This window comes from Nicotiana tomentosiformis, chromosome 1, assembly GCF_000390325.3.
Source record: "Nicotiana tomentosiformis chromosome 1, ASM39032v3, whole genome shotgun sequence".
Taxonomy (NCBI): Eukaryota; Viridiplantae; Streptophyta; class Magnoliopsida; order Solanales; family Solanaceae; genus Nicotiana; species Nicotiana tomentosiformis.
Window position 1 is genome coordinate 59,622,617 of NC_090812.1, and position 13,878 is coordinate 59,636,494.

Consider the following 13,878-nt stretch of genomic DNA (forward strand, 5'->3'; position numbering starts at 1 on the left):
GTAAAGCACGTATTCGGTTTTATATTAGATAAACTTGGAGAAACTTTTATTTCTAATTTTAAACTTGACTTTCTAGAAATATATTGGGAGAAGAGCCATAAAGAACATATGTATTATTTTGTTATGTTTATTTCGGGATTAGTTATTATGAAATTGTTGTCCCACATAATGTGTAATAAAGAAGTAATACCATAATTTTGGCATAAATAATCCCGAGATTGCTTATCTGAATTAAAGAAAATTCAACTAAATGTAGGATAAAATAATCCCATATTTTATTCCTAAATAATTATCTCTTGTACTAGTAACCAGATGATTCCTAGCAGTATTCTGCGAATCAATATGTGATAATGCTATGCTACATTTCTCACTTGTTTACAGGATGCTTCAACCTTCATTGCATACGAAAGAAATTGCATGTTAAGAATGATCATGTTGAGGAGGAGGATGATCATGTTAAGGAGGAGGATCAGCTTGTTGAGGAGGAATGTCCCGTGAAGAATGATCTTCTTGATCTCAGTTGGGAGGACCTGCGTCTGTTTACGCGTCAATTTTCTTCGGAGAATCTTATCGGACTCACCCAGTTTGGGGAGCTCTATCGTGGGAAAATGTTCATTGGTTCTGATCAAGATAAAATTTACCAAGGATGTCGCTGTCAAGATTATGGTTGGTGAAATGCGATATTTTGATGTTAGCTATGACAAACTGCCAAGATTAGAGGTTGGTGTTTGTCTCTATGTGTATATGCACGCTAATGCTTTTGCTTCCTTGCCTTAACCGATTGTTTCCTTAGTCTATGCTTACTCTGAAAGATTGCTTGTGCTGGTCGGATGAACTGAAATTTTTGCAAGCTCCAAGGTTTAGGGGCAATCCCAACTTAGTGAAAGTGATTGGATGTTGTCGCGAGGGGAGAACTCTGGGTATCGTTTATGATCTAATTAAATCCACAGGACACCTTGCATAACTTCATTATTCGAGGTGCCTTCTTCTCTCACATTTACTCATCTTTTATGCAGATTCAACCTTATATATTTTCTGCTGTTAAGTCTAGCTTATGTTTGGGTTCAAACCAAGGCCATAGTGAATCCTTTGAGCAAAGAATCTGTAGGCATTTCTAGTCCTTTGATACAAACAATCCAATAACATTTTGCTTTGCTTGTCCAGATGATTTCAAATGGCTGCAGAGGGTTAAGACTGCCCTTGCATTAGCTTGCTTGCTTAATTATCTGCATGATGGGAATTCGTCATACATGCTTCGCAACTTTGATCCAGCTCACATAGCGGTTGACCAGGTACAATATTTTAACTAAGTTTTGTCGTTTACTTGGTGTACTTCGCATCAATATTGGTTGTCAAGATTCTGTTATGCTGTATTCAGTAATTCGCAAGTGACTTGAATATATATTTTGGGTTTCATCTCTCCAGAATTTCACCCCAATTTTGTTTGAGTTTGGTATGTTAGTTGGAGAGGGTTTGGATACTAAAATCAATGAGGAAGAGTACAGGGTTGGTACGTGTGGCTACATTGATCCATTCGTCGCTGAATGCGGTATGCAACTGAGTCCCTTCTTTTGTTTCCATCAAATATGCACTAGCAAATTAGCGTTATGCCCATTGTCAAATGAAGTTGAAGGTAATATTTTCTCTTAGAGGTGTCCCATGACTTTGCTTCTTTTGAAGTTTTTGGCGCATTTCTCAATAAACCTCTTGGAGCTGTTGTTCTTCTCGGGTTGACTATATTTGGTGTAACAAAGGTTGACATTATGTTTAAAATGAAGAGTGTGGAAGGAAAGAGAATGCAAAAGAGGCAAATGATTTACATCAGTTTTGTTTGTATTTAGAATGAACCATATTTCACACTCGTTTCTTTTCTTTCTTAACATTATGAAGAAGAAGAGTTTCACATAGAAATATAATAACTGGAACTATCCCTGAAGTATGGGTTAGCCGCACTTCACGGGTTCAAAACTTGTCGTAGGGAAAAGCGTGGTATTTAAGTGGAGCCTAGGATAGAGGGGCGAGTCCATTAACCACCGAATTTAGAACGGTGACCTACTGGCTCTGTGGGATTTCTCGGTTTTAAAAATAAAGTATTATTTAATACTATATTATGTTTTTCCTATTAGATGTCTGCTATGCAATTATTTGAAACCGTTTCTATTTCATGTCTTTTCCTTTTAGAGGATTGACTCTATACTAGTAGTAGTCTTTGAAGTGCTGCTAATAGCAAATGCAATGCTTTGTTGAGCAGTGAGAGTCCATTTTGTAATTCCTTTTCTTCTCTGTCTTATTGTGGGCACTGACCATTTATGTAAAAAAAAATGTATTGTAGTTAAGTGGTCACTCAAATCTGATGTTTACGCATTTGGGATTGTTCTCCTAAGTCTTATGAGCAAAAGAGCTAGAAACACACATGTCGGTGCGAGAGAGTAGAAGCGCGGGTGTTCACTTGTCCAACAAAGTCTTGAGGCTGATCCAGGCTTTGATCCTCGTGATAGACCTAAAATTACAAAACTTGCAATGCAGTGTATAGAATATAAACAACAGAAAAGGCCAGCAATGAAACAAGTTGTTAAGCGTCTCAAGGCTTTGCGTGTTGTGCAGCAGCATGCTGAAGCTTTCTATGGAAATTAATGTGCGATATTTTTAATGATAACTTATGTATAATATGGTTTCTTCTGTATAATCAAACAAATGTATTTTTAATGTATGGCTAAGAATTTAAACTTTTAGACATAAAAAAGTGTAATAATTGAAACGGAATAACATTCAACTGAAAAAAGTTTCATTAAAGATTGTAATGATTAAATAATTTTTAAGCTTTATTTTCTCTAGTATCAATATATCTTTATCTTGAGATATATATTAGACTTCATATACAATAAGGCTTAACTAAAGTTAATCATAACTTCACATAAAATAGTAAATAATAGTGCATTCTTTAAGTTATTTTACAACTTTAATCACATAACTTTGTGATTCAATGTTTAGTTTCAATTTGTCCTCCTATATTATGTCAAAACATTATTCATGACATGGTTTGTATGATATATTGCATCTTTTATTTATTTTAAAGAATTGATTTCGTACGGTGTACATATTCAACAATATATGCAATTGAAAGTTTATTATTGACAATATGTATTTCTTGTGCTACGTACGAACATAGAGACTAGTATACTATATTAAAAGCACGAAACCTTTTAGCGAAATATTGTTCGCCTTTTTTATCCTTTAAAACTAGATTTTATATTGGACAAGATTGTCATTTAATTATTTTTTCTAACATTTAGGCCTTTAAAATCAACTAAAATTTTATATTTTAAATCTTTCCTTATTTGAACTAACTAATAAGAACTCCTAATATTTTAAGACTTTAAAATCAATTAAGATTTTTCCTTATAAAAAGTCTTTATTTAAACTACGTAACATAGCTATCATATTAATTTGTCAAATTTAAATGGGTAGCATTCTTGCCCATGTCCATGAAGTATTTATTATTTTCTTATAACTCTTATGTCGGAATTCTCTAGGAAAGTGTTTCAGACAAGGAATTCCAGAAGAAATTGTTTCTATGTATTTCGGTTCTACATCACCCTTTAATTCTTTTAGTCTATGTGGATATAAACTTTTATGAGTACAAACTCTCTCTCTATATATATATATATATTCCCTCCATTCATTTGACTCGGCACATTTTGACTTTTCGCGCTCCATAAGAAAATAATAAATAAAGTGCATAATTTACCATCATACTCATATTAATTGATACATATTTTATTGGATTTGAGAAAATGATTTAAAATAAGTAATAAATACTGTGGGTAGAACAGAAAAAAAAAATATCTTTGTAGAAATTAAAATTTTATCGGATCAAATCCATATGAAATTTGGGCAAAACCCTAAATTTAAGATACTATAAGTAGAGTCCATCGAGGTTTTCGTGGAGGCTACTCTATCTGAAACCCTAACTTGAAGGCTACTCTACCTAAAACCCTAGCTTGGAGGGTACTCTACCCAAAATCCTAACTACACCTATAAAAAGGGACCACATATTCCCTTTGAAAGCATCTCGAAATTCCATAAAAATACATGGAATATTCACAAAGAGATCAAAGACATCAAATATTGTCTTTCTCAAAGTCGTCGAAGTGATCAACAGATGTTCTTCCTTTTCGTGAAGATCAAATACATCCTAAAGAAATTCGCATCATCCTACGTTCGAGAAATACACTGGTTAAGCCCTCGAATTACTGAGAGAGAAGAATCAAGGGAACAAACAGAATTGTACCCGCATCATTTTATCAATAAAATTATATTTATTCATATTTATATTGTGGTTGCAATTTATTTTGTATCACAAATAATTTATTGCAAACAAATTGGCACGCCAAGTGGGACCAAATCTGCCATTCATCTCTTCTCTCACGGTGAAAAGAATGTGGTGTCTTTTTTGCTGGTACTTCAAGCCTCGTCTATGACGATATTGTAAATCTACACCCCGACAAGCTTTGAAGTAGGGGACATTTGTAGACATTAAAATTTTATCGGATCAAATCCATATGAAATTTGGGCAAAATCCTAAATTTAAGATACTACAAGTAGAGTCCATCGAGGTTGTCGTGGAGGCTACTCTATCTGAAACCCTAACTTGGAGGCTACTCTACCTGAAACCCTAGCTTGGAAGGTACTCTACCCAAAATCCCAGCTACACCTATAAAAAGGGACCACATATTCCCTTTGAAAGCATCTCGAAATTCCATAAAAATACATGGAATATTCACAAAGAGATCAAAGACATCAAATATTGTCTTTTTCAAAGTCGTCGAAATGATCAACGAATGTTTTTCCTTTTCGTGAAGATCAAATACATCCTAAGGAAGTTCGCATCATCCTACATTCGAGAAATACGCTGGTTAAGCTCTCGAATTACGAAGAGAGTAGAATCAAGGGAACAAACAGAATTGTACCCGTATCATTTTATCAATAAAATTATGTTTCTTCATATTTATATTGTGGTTGCAATTTATTTTGTATCACAAATAATTTGTTGCAAACAAATTGACACGCCAAGTGGGACCAAATCTGCCCTTCATCTCTTCTCTCACAGTGAAAAGAATGTGATATCTTTTTTGCTGGTACTTCAAGCCTCGTCTATGACGATATTGTAAATCTACGCCCCGACAAGCTTTGAAGTAGGGGGCATTTGTAGACATTAAAATTTTATCGGATCAAATCCATATGAAATTTGGGCAAAATCCTAAATTTAAGATACTACAAGTAGAGTTCATCGAGGTTTTCGTGGAGGCTACTCTATCTGGAACCCTAACTTGAAGGCTACTCTACCTGAAACCCTAGCTTGGAGGGTACTCTACCCAAAATTCTAACTACACCTATAAAAAAGGACCACATATTCCCTTTGAAAGCATCTCGAAATTCCATAAAAATACATGGAATATTCACAAAGAGATCAAAGACATCAAATATTGTCTTTCTCAAAGTCGTCGAAGTGATCAACGGATGTTCTTCCTTTTCGTGAAGATCAAATACATCCTAAGGAAATTCGCATCATCCTACATTCGAGAAATACACTGGTTAAGCCCTCGAATTACGTAGAACGATCTAGAGAGAAGAATAAGGGAACAAACAGAATTGTACCTGCATCATTTTATCAATAAAATTATGTTTCTTCATATTTATATTGTGATTGCAATTTATTTTGTATGACGAATAATTTGTTGCAAATAGTCTTTTCTTGATATGCGCAAAGTGACAAGTAAAACTGAAAATTTATTGTTAGTATACATGTTGTATTGGTAAAAATAAATGTTACATGTGGAGTTAATTATGTGGTTGACAAGGCAAGGCATGTGGATCACTAGAAAAGCGACAGCTGGAGAGGAGCAGTAAAAGAGAGACGAGTCGCAGCGGATACGAACAAATCACCCACGAGGTTAAAAGAAATGGTTGCTCGAGTCTCTTTAAGTTATATGAATAGGCACTAGTGGAATGAACCAAGACAGTAAAAAGGGAAGATTCATGGATCTTCAATTAATGAGCGTGGATCATTACAAACGTTACAGAATCTTCACGAACAGTTACGATTACTAATTATAATATTTCATTAATGTCATTAATGCTTATAATGACTCGGTCTTAAAAGGAAAAAGATGTTGTACTTGAAGACCTCTATATAAGGGAAAGAAATGTCATCTGTACAGACACGTTCTCCTTATTATTGGAATATAATTACTTTCTTGTGCTTTCTATTGATTACTTTATCATTTCTTATTCTAATTTCCTTGTTTATTTCTGAGAAAATATTGAATTTCTTGATTATCAGTAACCCGAGTACTTCTAAAAATAGGCTTTGACTGAGAATCTAATTCTTTGGTTAAACAAATTAGTTCTGTTACCGGGAATCTGATAATCTTATCTTACTTTCCAAATCACTCTCTCTCAACTGAATCATGTCGAATGTCAATGACAACAACCAGCAGGTTGAGGGAACTCCAGTTCTGTCACCTTAAGGAACCCCACGCAATTCAAGAGAAGCATCACCAGAAAGATCCACTACTCATAACAATGAACAACATAAAAATGAACAAACTGTCGAGCAGGATGCTGTGAAGCACTTAATTACTGAGTATGTGAATGATGCTCTCCAGGCTTTCGTGAGGGGACTACCAGTTGTGCCACCCACGCCTCCACCAAACAATACTGCAACTGTGAAAATTCCACGATCAGGGTTGGCTAATTCTGGAAGCAGAGGAACTCCCAACGATTCACGTGATGGGAGATCAGGTACGCCTAATAATTCCGATTTACAAACTTTAATACTAACCTTGCAAAAACAAGTGAAAGAACAAAATGACTGTATTGAGAAAATACCCGACGTACCACTTGTGATCAAAGGAATTAATTTCGACAAATATTCACAACAACCATGAAAACCAACCGCAACTCCATTACCAATTCCCAAAAATTTCAAAATGGCTGACATCTCGAAATACGATGGAACGACCGATCCACGTGAGCACGTTACTGCATTCACCATGGGAGTAAAAGGCAATGATTTAACCAAACAGGAGATTGAATCTATGCTGGTCAAAAAGTTTGGGGAAACACTTACTAAAGGAGCGTTAACATGGTACTCTCTTTTACCAGAAAATTCTATTAACTCTTTTGCTGAGCTTGCAGATCTATTTATAAAAGCACACTCAGGTGCACAAAAAGTTGAAAAGATAATGGAGGATTTATTCACTACTAAAAAATCTGGTTTTAGCAATGGATAAATTCTGTAGCTAAATAGAAAGATCCGTCGCTAATCTCATTTAGCGACAGATTATCAAGAAATTCTGCTAGCTACGGACGATTTAGCGACAGATTAGCGACGGCGTTCGTAGCTAATTTCAGTTTTTTTGTAGTGATTCAAAGTAAAGCAAGGAGATACAGAATTACTTCGAGAATTCATAGACAGATTCCAACGTGAAAGAATGTTGCTACCAAGAGTACCTGACAATTGGGTAGCCATGGCATTTGCAAGCAATTTAAACAAGAAAACTTCAGAAGCTACGAGGAGGCTTAAAAAGAGCCTACGAGAATTCCCTGCCATGACATGGAATGATGTCTATAATAGGTACAGTACCAAGTTACGGATCGAAGAAGATATCATAGCTCAGTCAAGGGTTGAAGAAAAACCAGGTTCGAGGCAGTCAGAATCTGAGAAGAGGTCCGATAAGAATAGGTACGAGCCTTATATGGGACCTTCGGGGCGAATAGCTCGTTCCAAATTCGAAAACGTGCGGGCTGATCACAGGTTCGCAAATAGAGATTCAGGTTCGTCATCGTCGAGATTCAGAAAAGATCGAGGTGAAAGTAACAGAGATGCTAATACAAACACAAGGATTGGGGACTATAATTTTAACGTGAGTACCTCCGAGTTGGTCGCTGTTTTAAGAAGCATGGGGGATAAGGTACGATGGCCTAAAGAGATGAGATCAAATCCAAATAGAAGAAACCCAGACTTTTGGTGCGAGTTCCATAATGACCACGGCCATAGAACATCAGACTGCAGATTATTACAAGGTGAGGTGGAACATTTATTGAAGCAGGGCTATCTAACGGAATTGTTCAGCGAGAAAGGTAAACAAGCTTACATGAAAAATAGGCAAGAGCCCCCAAAACTTCCATCTCCAAAGAGAACAGTAAATGTGATAAACGGCGGAGAAGAAGTCAACGGCGTAACCTATACAGCCGCGAGAAAAACAATAAAGTTCACAATAACTCACGGGGAGCGAACTCACCAAACTCTGGAAGACGACAACATAACCTTTTATGATGTAGATGCTGATGGATTAATGATTCCTCATAATGATGCACTGGTAATATCTTTACTTATACATGATACTAATGTAAAACGAGTTTTGATTGACCCAGGTAGCTCTATGAATATCATTCTATTACGAGTGGTGAACAAAATGCCGATGGGCGATCGTGTAGTTCCAAAAGCACGTTCCTTATCTGGGTTTGATAACTCAACCGTTATTACAAACGGCGAGATTGAACTAAGCACATACGCAGAAGGGGTCATCAAAGAAACAAAATTTCAAGTGATAGACACGGATATGACCTATAATGTGATTCTTGGGAGGCCGTGGATTCATGATATGGATGTTGTGCCATCCATATTACATCAGGTTATCGAATTCCCTTAAAAATGGGGGAATTCAATAGATTCGAGGAGATCAACAAACTTCAAGGAGTATCAATTCGGTGATACAACCAAGTCAAAAAGATACGAATGCAAGTCAAAAAGATGCGGGTGCAAGTGAGAAAGATGCGGTAAATCAAATTTCAACAGAAATTGTATCAAAACAAACAGACATGGACTCCAGACCAGATGTAATTCAAAAGCCAGAGGAGAACAAAAATATTAAAACAACGATTGAGGAGCTTGAAGCTGTTCCACTATTCGAACAATGGCCAGATCGAAGAATTCATATCGGAGCAAGGTTAAACCCATATAGGAGAGGTAAGTTAATTGAATATTTAAAAGCTAACGCGGATTGTTTTTCATGGTCCCATTCAGATATGAGAGGTATACCTCCGGAGGTGATGACTCAAAAATTAAATGAAGATCCATCATTCATACCTATCAAACAAAAGTAGAGGAAGCAATGATCATTCAAAAATCAAGTGATCGATGAAGAGGTACAGAAACTCTTAAAGATCGATTCAATACACGAGGTAAAATATCCTAATTGGTTAGCTAATACTGTGGTAGTTCCGAAAAAGAACGGTAAATGGAGAGTTTGTGTGGATTACACGGACTTAAATAAAGCATGCCCGAAAGATTCATTCCCTTTACCGCATATAGATCAATTGATTGATGCTACCACATGCCACGAATTATTAAGCTTTCTAGATACGTATTCTGGCTATCATCAAATAAAAATGGACCCCTTAGACGAAGAAAAAACTTCATTTATTAAAAACAGGGGGACTTATTTTTACAAAGTCATGCCTTTTGGCTTGAAAAATGCTGGAGCCACGTATCAGAGGTTGGTGACCAAGATGTTCCAAGAACACCTAGGGAAGATGATGGAAGTGTACATTGATGATATGTTGGTTAAATATACACAAGCGAAAGATCATTTTCAACATCTTTCAACTACCTTCGAGATCCTTCGCAGATATAATATGAAACTGAACCCATAAAAGTGCGCTTTTGGCGTAGCTTCAGGTAAGTTTCTAGGCTTTCTCGTATCTAATAGAGGAATTGAAGTAAATCCTGCACAGATTAAAGCTATTGAAGAAATACCTGATATACTCACAAGCAAAAAAAGGGGTACAAAGATTGACATGTAGTATTGTGTCACGACCCAAAATCCAACTAGTCGTGATGGCACTTAACCCAACCCGCTAGGTAAGCCAACTTTTAATTATCCAATTACAATAATAATTATTTAAAAGAGAATATCTAAAAACCAATACATTTCCCCAAGAACTGGTAGTACAAATCATGAGCTTCTAAGAATAGAGTATACAAAGCGAAAATGAAATAAATACATAGTCTATTTGAATAATACATAAACAGAGCTTTTATAAATCTAAGGTTACCCTGAACAAGAGGTAGCTACAACAGGAACGCAGGTACATCTTCAAATTCGGCAACCATCGAACACAGCCACAACGGCAACCAATATCTGCACGCAATGTGTAGAAGTGCAGTATCAGTACAACCGACCCCATGTACTGAGTAAGTAACAAACCTAGCGTTAGGTTGAAAGTAGTGACGAGCTTTTACCAAGGTCAGAGTCCAACTTCCATAACCAACAATAGTTCATAACAATATTAAACAAGTAATACCAGAAGTAACTCAAGAATAAATGCTTAGCTAAATCATGACTTTTGAAAATAGTTCTGCCTTTCAAGTATATCAATGAAAACTCGAATCGTTTACCGAAGTTACCAAAAATATGAATAAGTTTGAAAACAGTAATTTTTCCAAAATCCTTCCAATAATAAATAAAATATCTTATTTTCTTTCCCAGATAACCAGTGTAAAACAAATGCATCACTATGCCCATATGTCAATATGTGTGAGAAATCATGAATAATGTGATACCGTACATCATAAGAAAAACACATATCTATGCATATATGTCATGTGTACATGTCAATGCAATGTATCTAAGAGATTGCACTCATGTACTCACACTCTCAGAGTACTCAATCTCATTGTCTCGCATTCTCTCTCACTGTGCTCAGCACACTCAATCACTCAGCGCTATACAATACTTGCTGCGGTGTGCAGCCCGATCCCTGTTTATAGTCGACTGCGCTCACTGGGGTGTGTACAGACTCATGAGGGGATCCTACATCCCAAGCGCTATAAGCACAGACAACTCACGTGCTGCACGGACAACTCACGTGCTATAATATCCTATCTGGATCAGCACGGACAACTCACATGCTATAATAATATCTGGATCCGCACGGACAACTCACGTGCTGCACGGCCAACTCACGTGCAATAGTATAATATAAGGATCTGCACGGCCAACTCACGTGCAATAGTATAATATATATAAAGCCAACATGGCCTTCTGCGACGTGCAGCCCGATCCCAAAAATATCCTCACAATCAGGCCCTCGGCCTCCCTCAGTCATCAATCTCTCCAGTCTCTCTCTCATGGGCTCACAATGTCATGAGAATAGCCCAAAATGATGATATGATGTATCAATAAATAACAGCAGAGACTGAAATATGATATGCACTGAAATGAATATGACTGAGTATGAATTTTCAAATAAATAATTCACAACAATATGAACTATGTGGGTCCCAATAATACTGGAACATAGCCTCAACATAATTTTTAATATAATTTTCAACTCAATTTCATTAACACATAAAACCGCATAGAAAATGCCAAGATTATTTACTACACAATTTCACATAAACAATTATGTCACAATTTCTATAGTGCACGCCCACACGCCCGTCACCTAGCATGTGCGTCACCTCCCAACAATTCACGAAATACATATATTCAGGGTTCATAGCCTTAGCTCCAAGATTAGAAGAGTTACTTACCTCGAACAAGGTGAACCCAACGTCAAGCAAGCTAATCAATACTTAGGAAATTTCATTCCGCACGTATCCACCTCTGAATGCCTTCTTGTCTCCTCAATTCAGTGCCAACGATCCGAAACGAAATTCACCCCTTAATGTTACTACAACGATCTACTATACTAAGCAACTTCAATCTACAATATCAACATCCATTGGAACCAACATTAGTAACAAATTCCATAATTTAGGCCATTTAGACAATTTACCAAACACCTAGTGGGCATACATTTATACATTTCTTAACCATAGAAATAGTTCTTCCAACTACCATAATTTACCAATAATTCATCCCACCATCATTCTTTTACAATTTATAATCCTAACATCACATGTGTGACCAACCATTCTCACCCAACCAACAAAATTCTATCCAATAATTACCTTTCAATCTCTACAATGGTTATGTATTTAAATTGGAAACTTATGGCTTCCAATCACCATACCACGAGTTTCTATACTTAATTCATACTCATATTCCCATAATATATCCATACATGTAAGTCTAAGGGTATAGGATTACCTTTTGGAATAAATCTTGCAAAACCCTCCTTTGAGTTCTTGAATAAATTTCTTGAAGATCTATGTATTTTACGTGATTTCATCAATACTGGTGTACAAATGATGGAATTTCACACCAAAATAATGGGGATTGCTTACCTTGAAGAAAAGGGGAGTTGGTGGTCTTGAGACAATGGAGAAGAGCTCCAAAATTCGTCCAAAAGAAATGGGGAAAATGAACCCCGAAATTGTATTGTATTTATAGGCCCAGATTTCTGGGTTTCAGATGTTGCCCCGGATGCTTCACATCCCCACTTCACTCCTCTTTTAAGTTCGGATACGGACCTGGATGCTATGGCAGTACTTCACTGCCAGCCTTTCTTTCGGACGTGGCCTCGGATGCTTCCCATCCGCAGACTCCTCCACCAGCCTTTGGTAATTTGATCATAACTTCTTGTAGGAATGCCGAAATGACAAACGTTTTGAAGCGTTAGAAACTAGACTCAAAGACCTTTAATTTGATAGGTCATCCACCACATAACTCCTTATATATGTGTATATATGCTAGTCCAAAGTTTAGTCTTATGCGTACTCATTTGGAACTTTAGTCTATCATGAAATTCCCAACTTGACTTGGACTTAGGGCTCTCCTTAGACCCCACATCACTTATAATATTCCTCACACACTTATTATCATATCCAATTGATATCCATTATATTAATAGTCTTTGTCTGCGGACAAAATAATATAAGGGAGGACAAAGGTACGTGGACTTTATTTACTGATGGCTCTTCAAATGTCAAAGGAGCCGGTTTAGGTATTGTCTTAATCCCACCCTCAGGTGAAAGTATAAGACAAGCAATTAAATATTACCTTATTACTATCAATGAAGCAGAGTATGAAGCTGTAATTGCAGGTTTGGAACTAGCACGAGAACTCTCCATAGAGCAAATCATGATTAAAAATGACTCTCAACTGGTAGTCAATCAGATGCAAGGGACTTATACTGCTAGAGTGGCACGAATGCAACAATACTTGGAAAAGGTACGAGAACTGGTCAGGCAATTTCAATCATGGAAGATCGTGCAAATACCCAGGGAAGAAAATACAGAAGCAGACACGTTGGCTAACCTTGCTTCAGTTGCAGAAGTAACGAGTGAAGAAAATGCTATTTTAATACATATATTTCTTTCAGCACTTGACCTGGATAAATATGAGGTAAGCTTTAATAATTTAACCTGGGATTGGAGAAACGAGATTGTTAATTTTTTACAGTGCGGGATCGTACCTGAAGGCAAGAAAGAATCTCAAGTGCTTCGATGAAAAGCTGCTCGTTACTGCCTAATTCGAGATAATTTATATCGAAAAATATTTGGCGGTCCTTTAGCAAGGTGCCTTGGACCCAATCAAACTGAGTACGTGATGAGGGAAGTACATGAATGACATTGCGGAAATCACGCAGGTGGAAGATCTTTAGTTAAAACACTAATCAGGGCAGGATACTACTGGCCTAAAATGGAAGAAGATGCGGAACATTTTGTAGCCAAATGTGATAAGTGTCAACGTTATGCCAACAATATGCATCGACCTGCAGAGTTATTACATACAGTTATTTCCCCATGGCCATTTATGAAATGGGGAATGGATATAGTAGGGCCTTTACCACAAGCTAAAGGAAAGGTACAGTTCTTATTAGTGTTAACAGATTACTTTTCAAAATGGGTAGAGGCAGGAGCTT

General features: G+C 36.6%; 1 protein-coding gene and 1 long non-coding RNA gene across 3 annotated transcripts; both read left to right on the forward strand.

The window, feature by feature from the left end:
• Nucleotides 1-371: 371 nt before the first annotated feature.
• LOC104086685 (uncharacterized) lies at nucleotides 372-2,650 on the forward strand. Of its 2 annotated transcripts, XR_001967393.3 has the most exons (4): nucleotides 372-978; nucleotides 1,165-1,292; nucleotides 1,426-1,549; nucleotides 2,333-2,650. It is a non-coding gene; the product is annotated as an uncharacterized lncRNA (long non-coding RNA). The 2 variants fall into 2 exon arrangements; XR_011410733.1 differs by lacking the exon at nucleotides 2,333-2,650 and having other exon boundaries at nucleotides 1,426-2,320.
• A 4,882-nt stretch (nucleotides 2,651-7,532) lies between these two features.
• Nucleotides 7,533-8,717, forward strand: LOC138906626 (uncharacterized). Its single transcript, XM_070195893.1, has one exon. The coding sequence runs from the start codon at nucleotides 7,533-7,535 to the stop codon at nucleotides 8,715-8,717; it is 1,185 nt and encodes a 394-aa protein (XP_070051994.1).
• Nucleotides 8,718-13,878: the final 5,161 nt, after the last annotated feature.

Coding starts and splice junctions, on each gene's coding strand:
- LOC138906626 (XM_070195893.1), top strand. CDS start 7,533: ATGGCATTTGCAAGCAATTTAAACAAGAAAACTTCAGAAGCTACGAGG.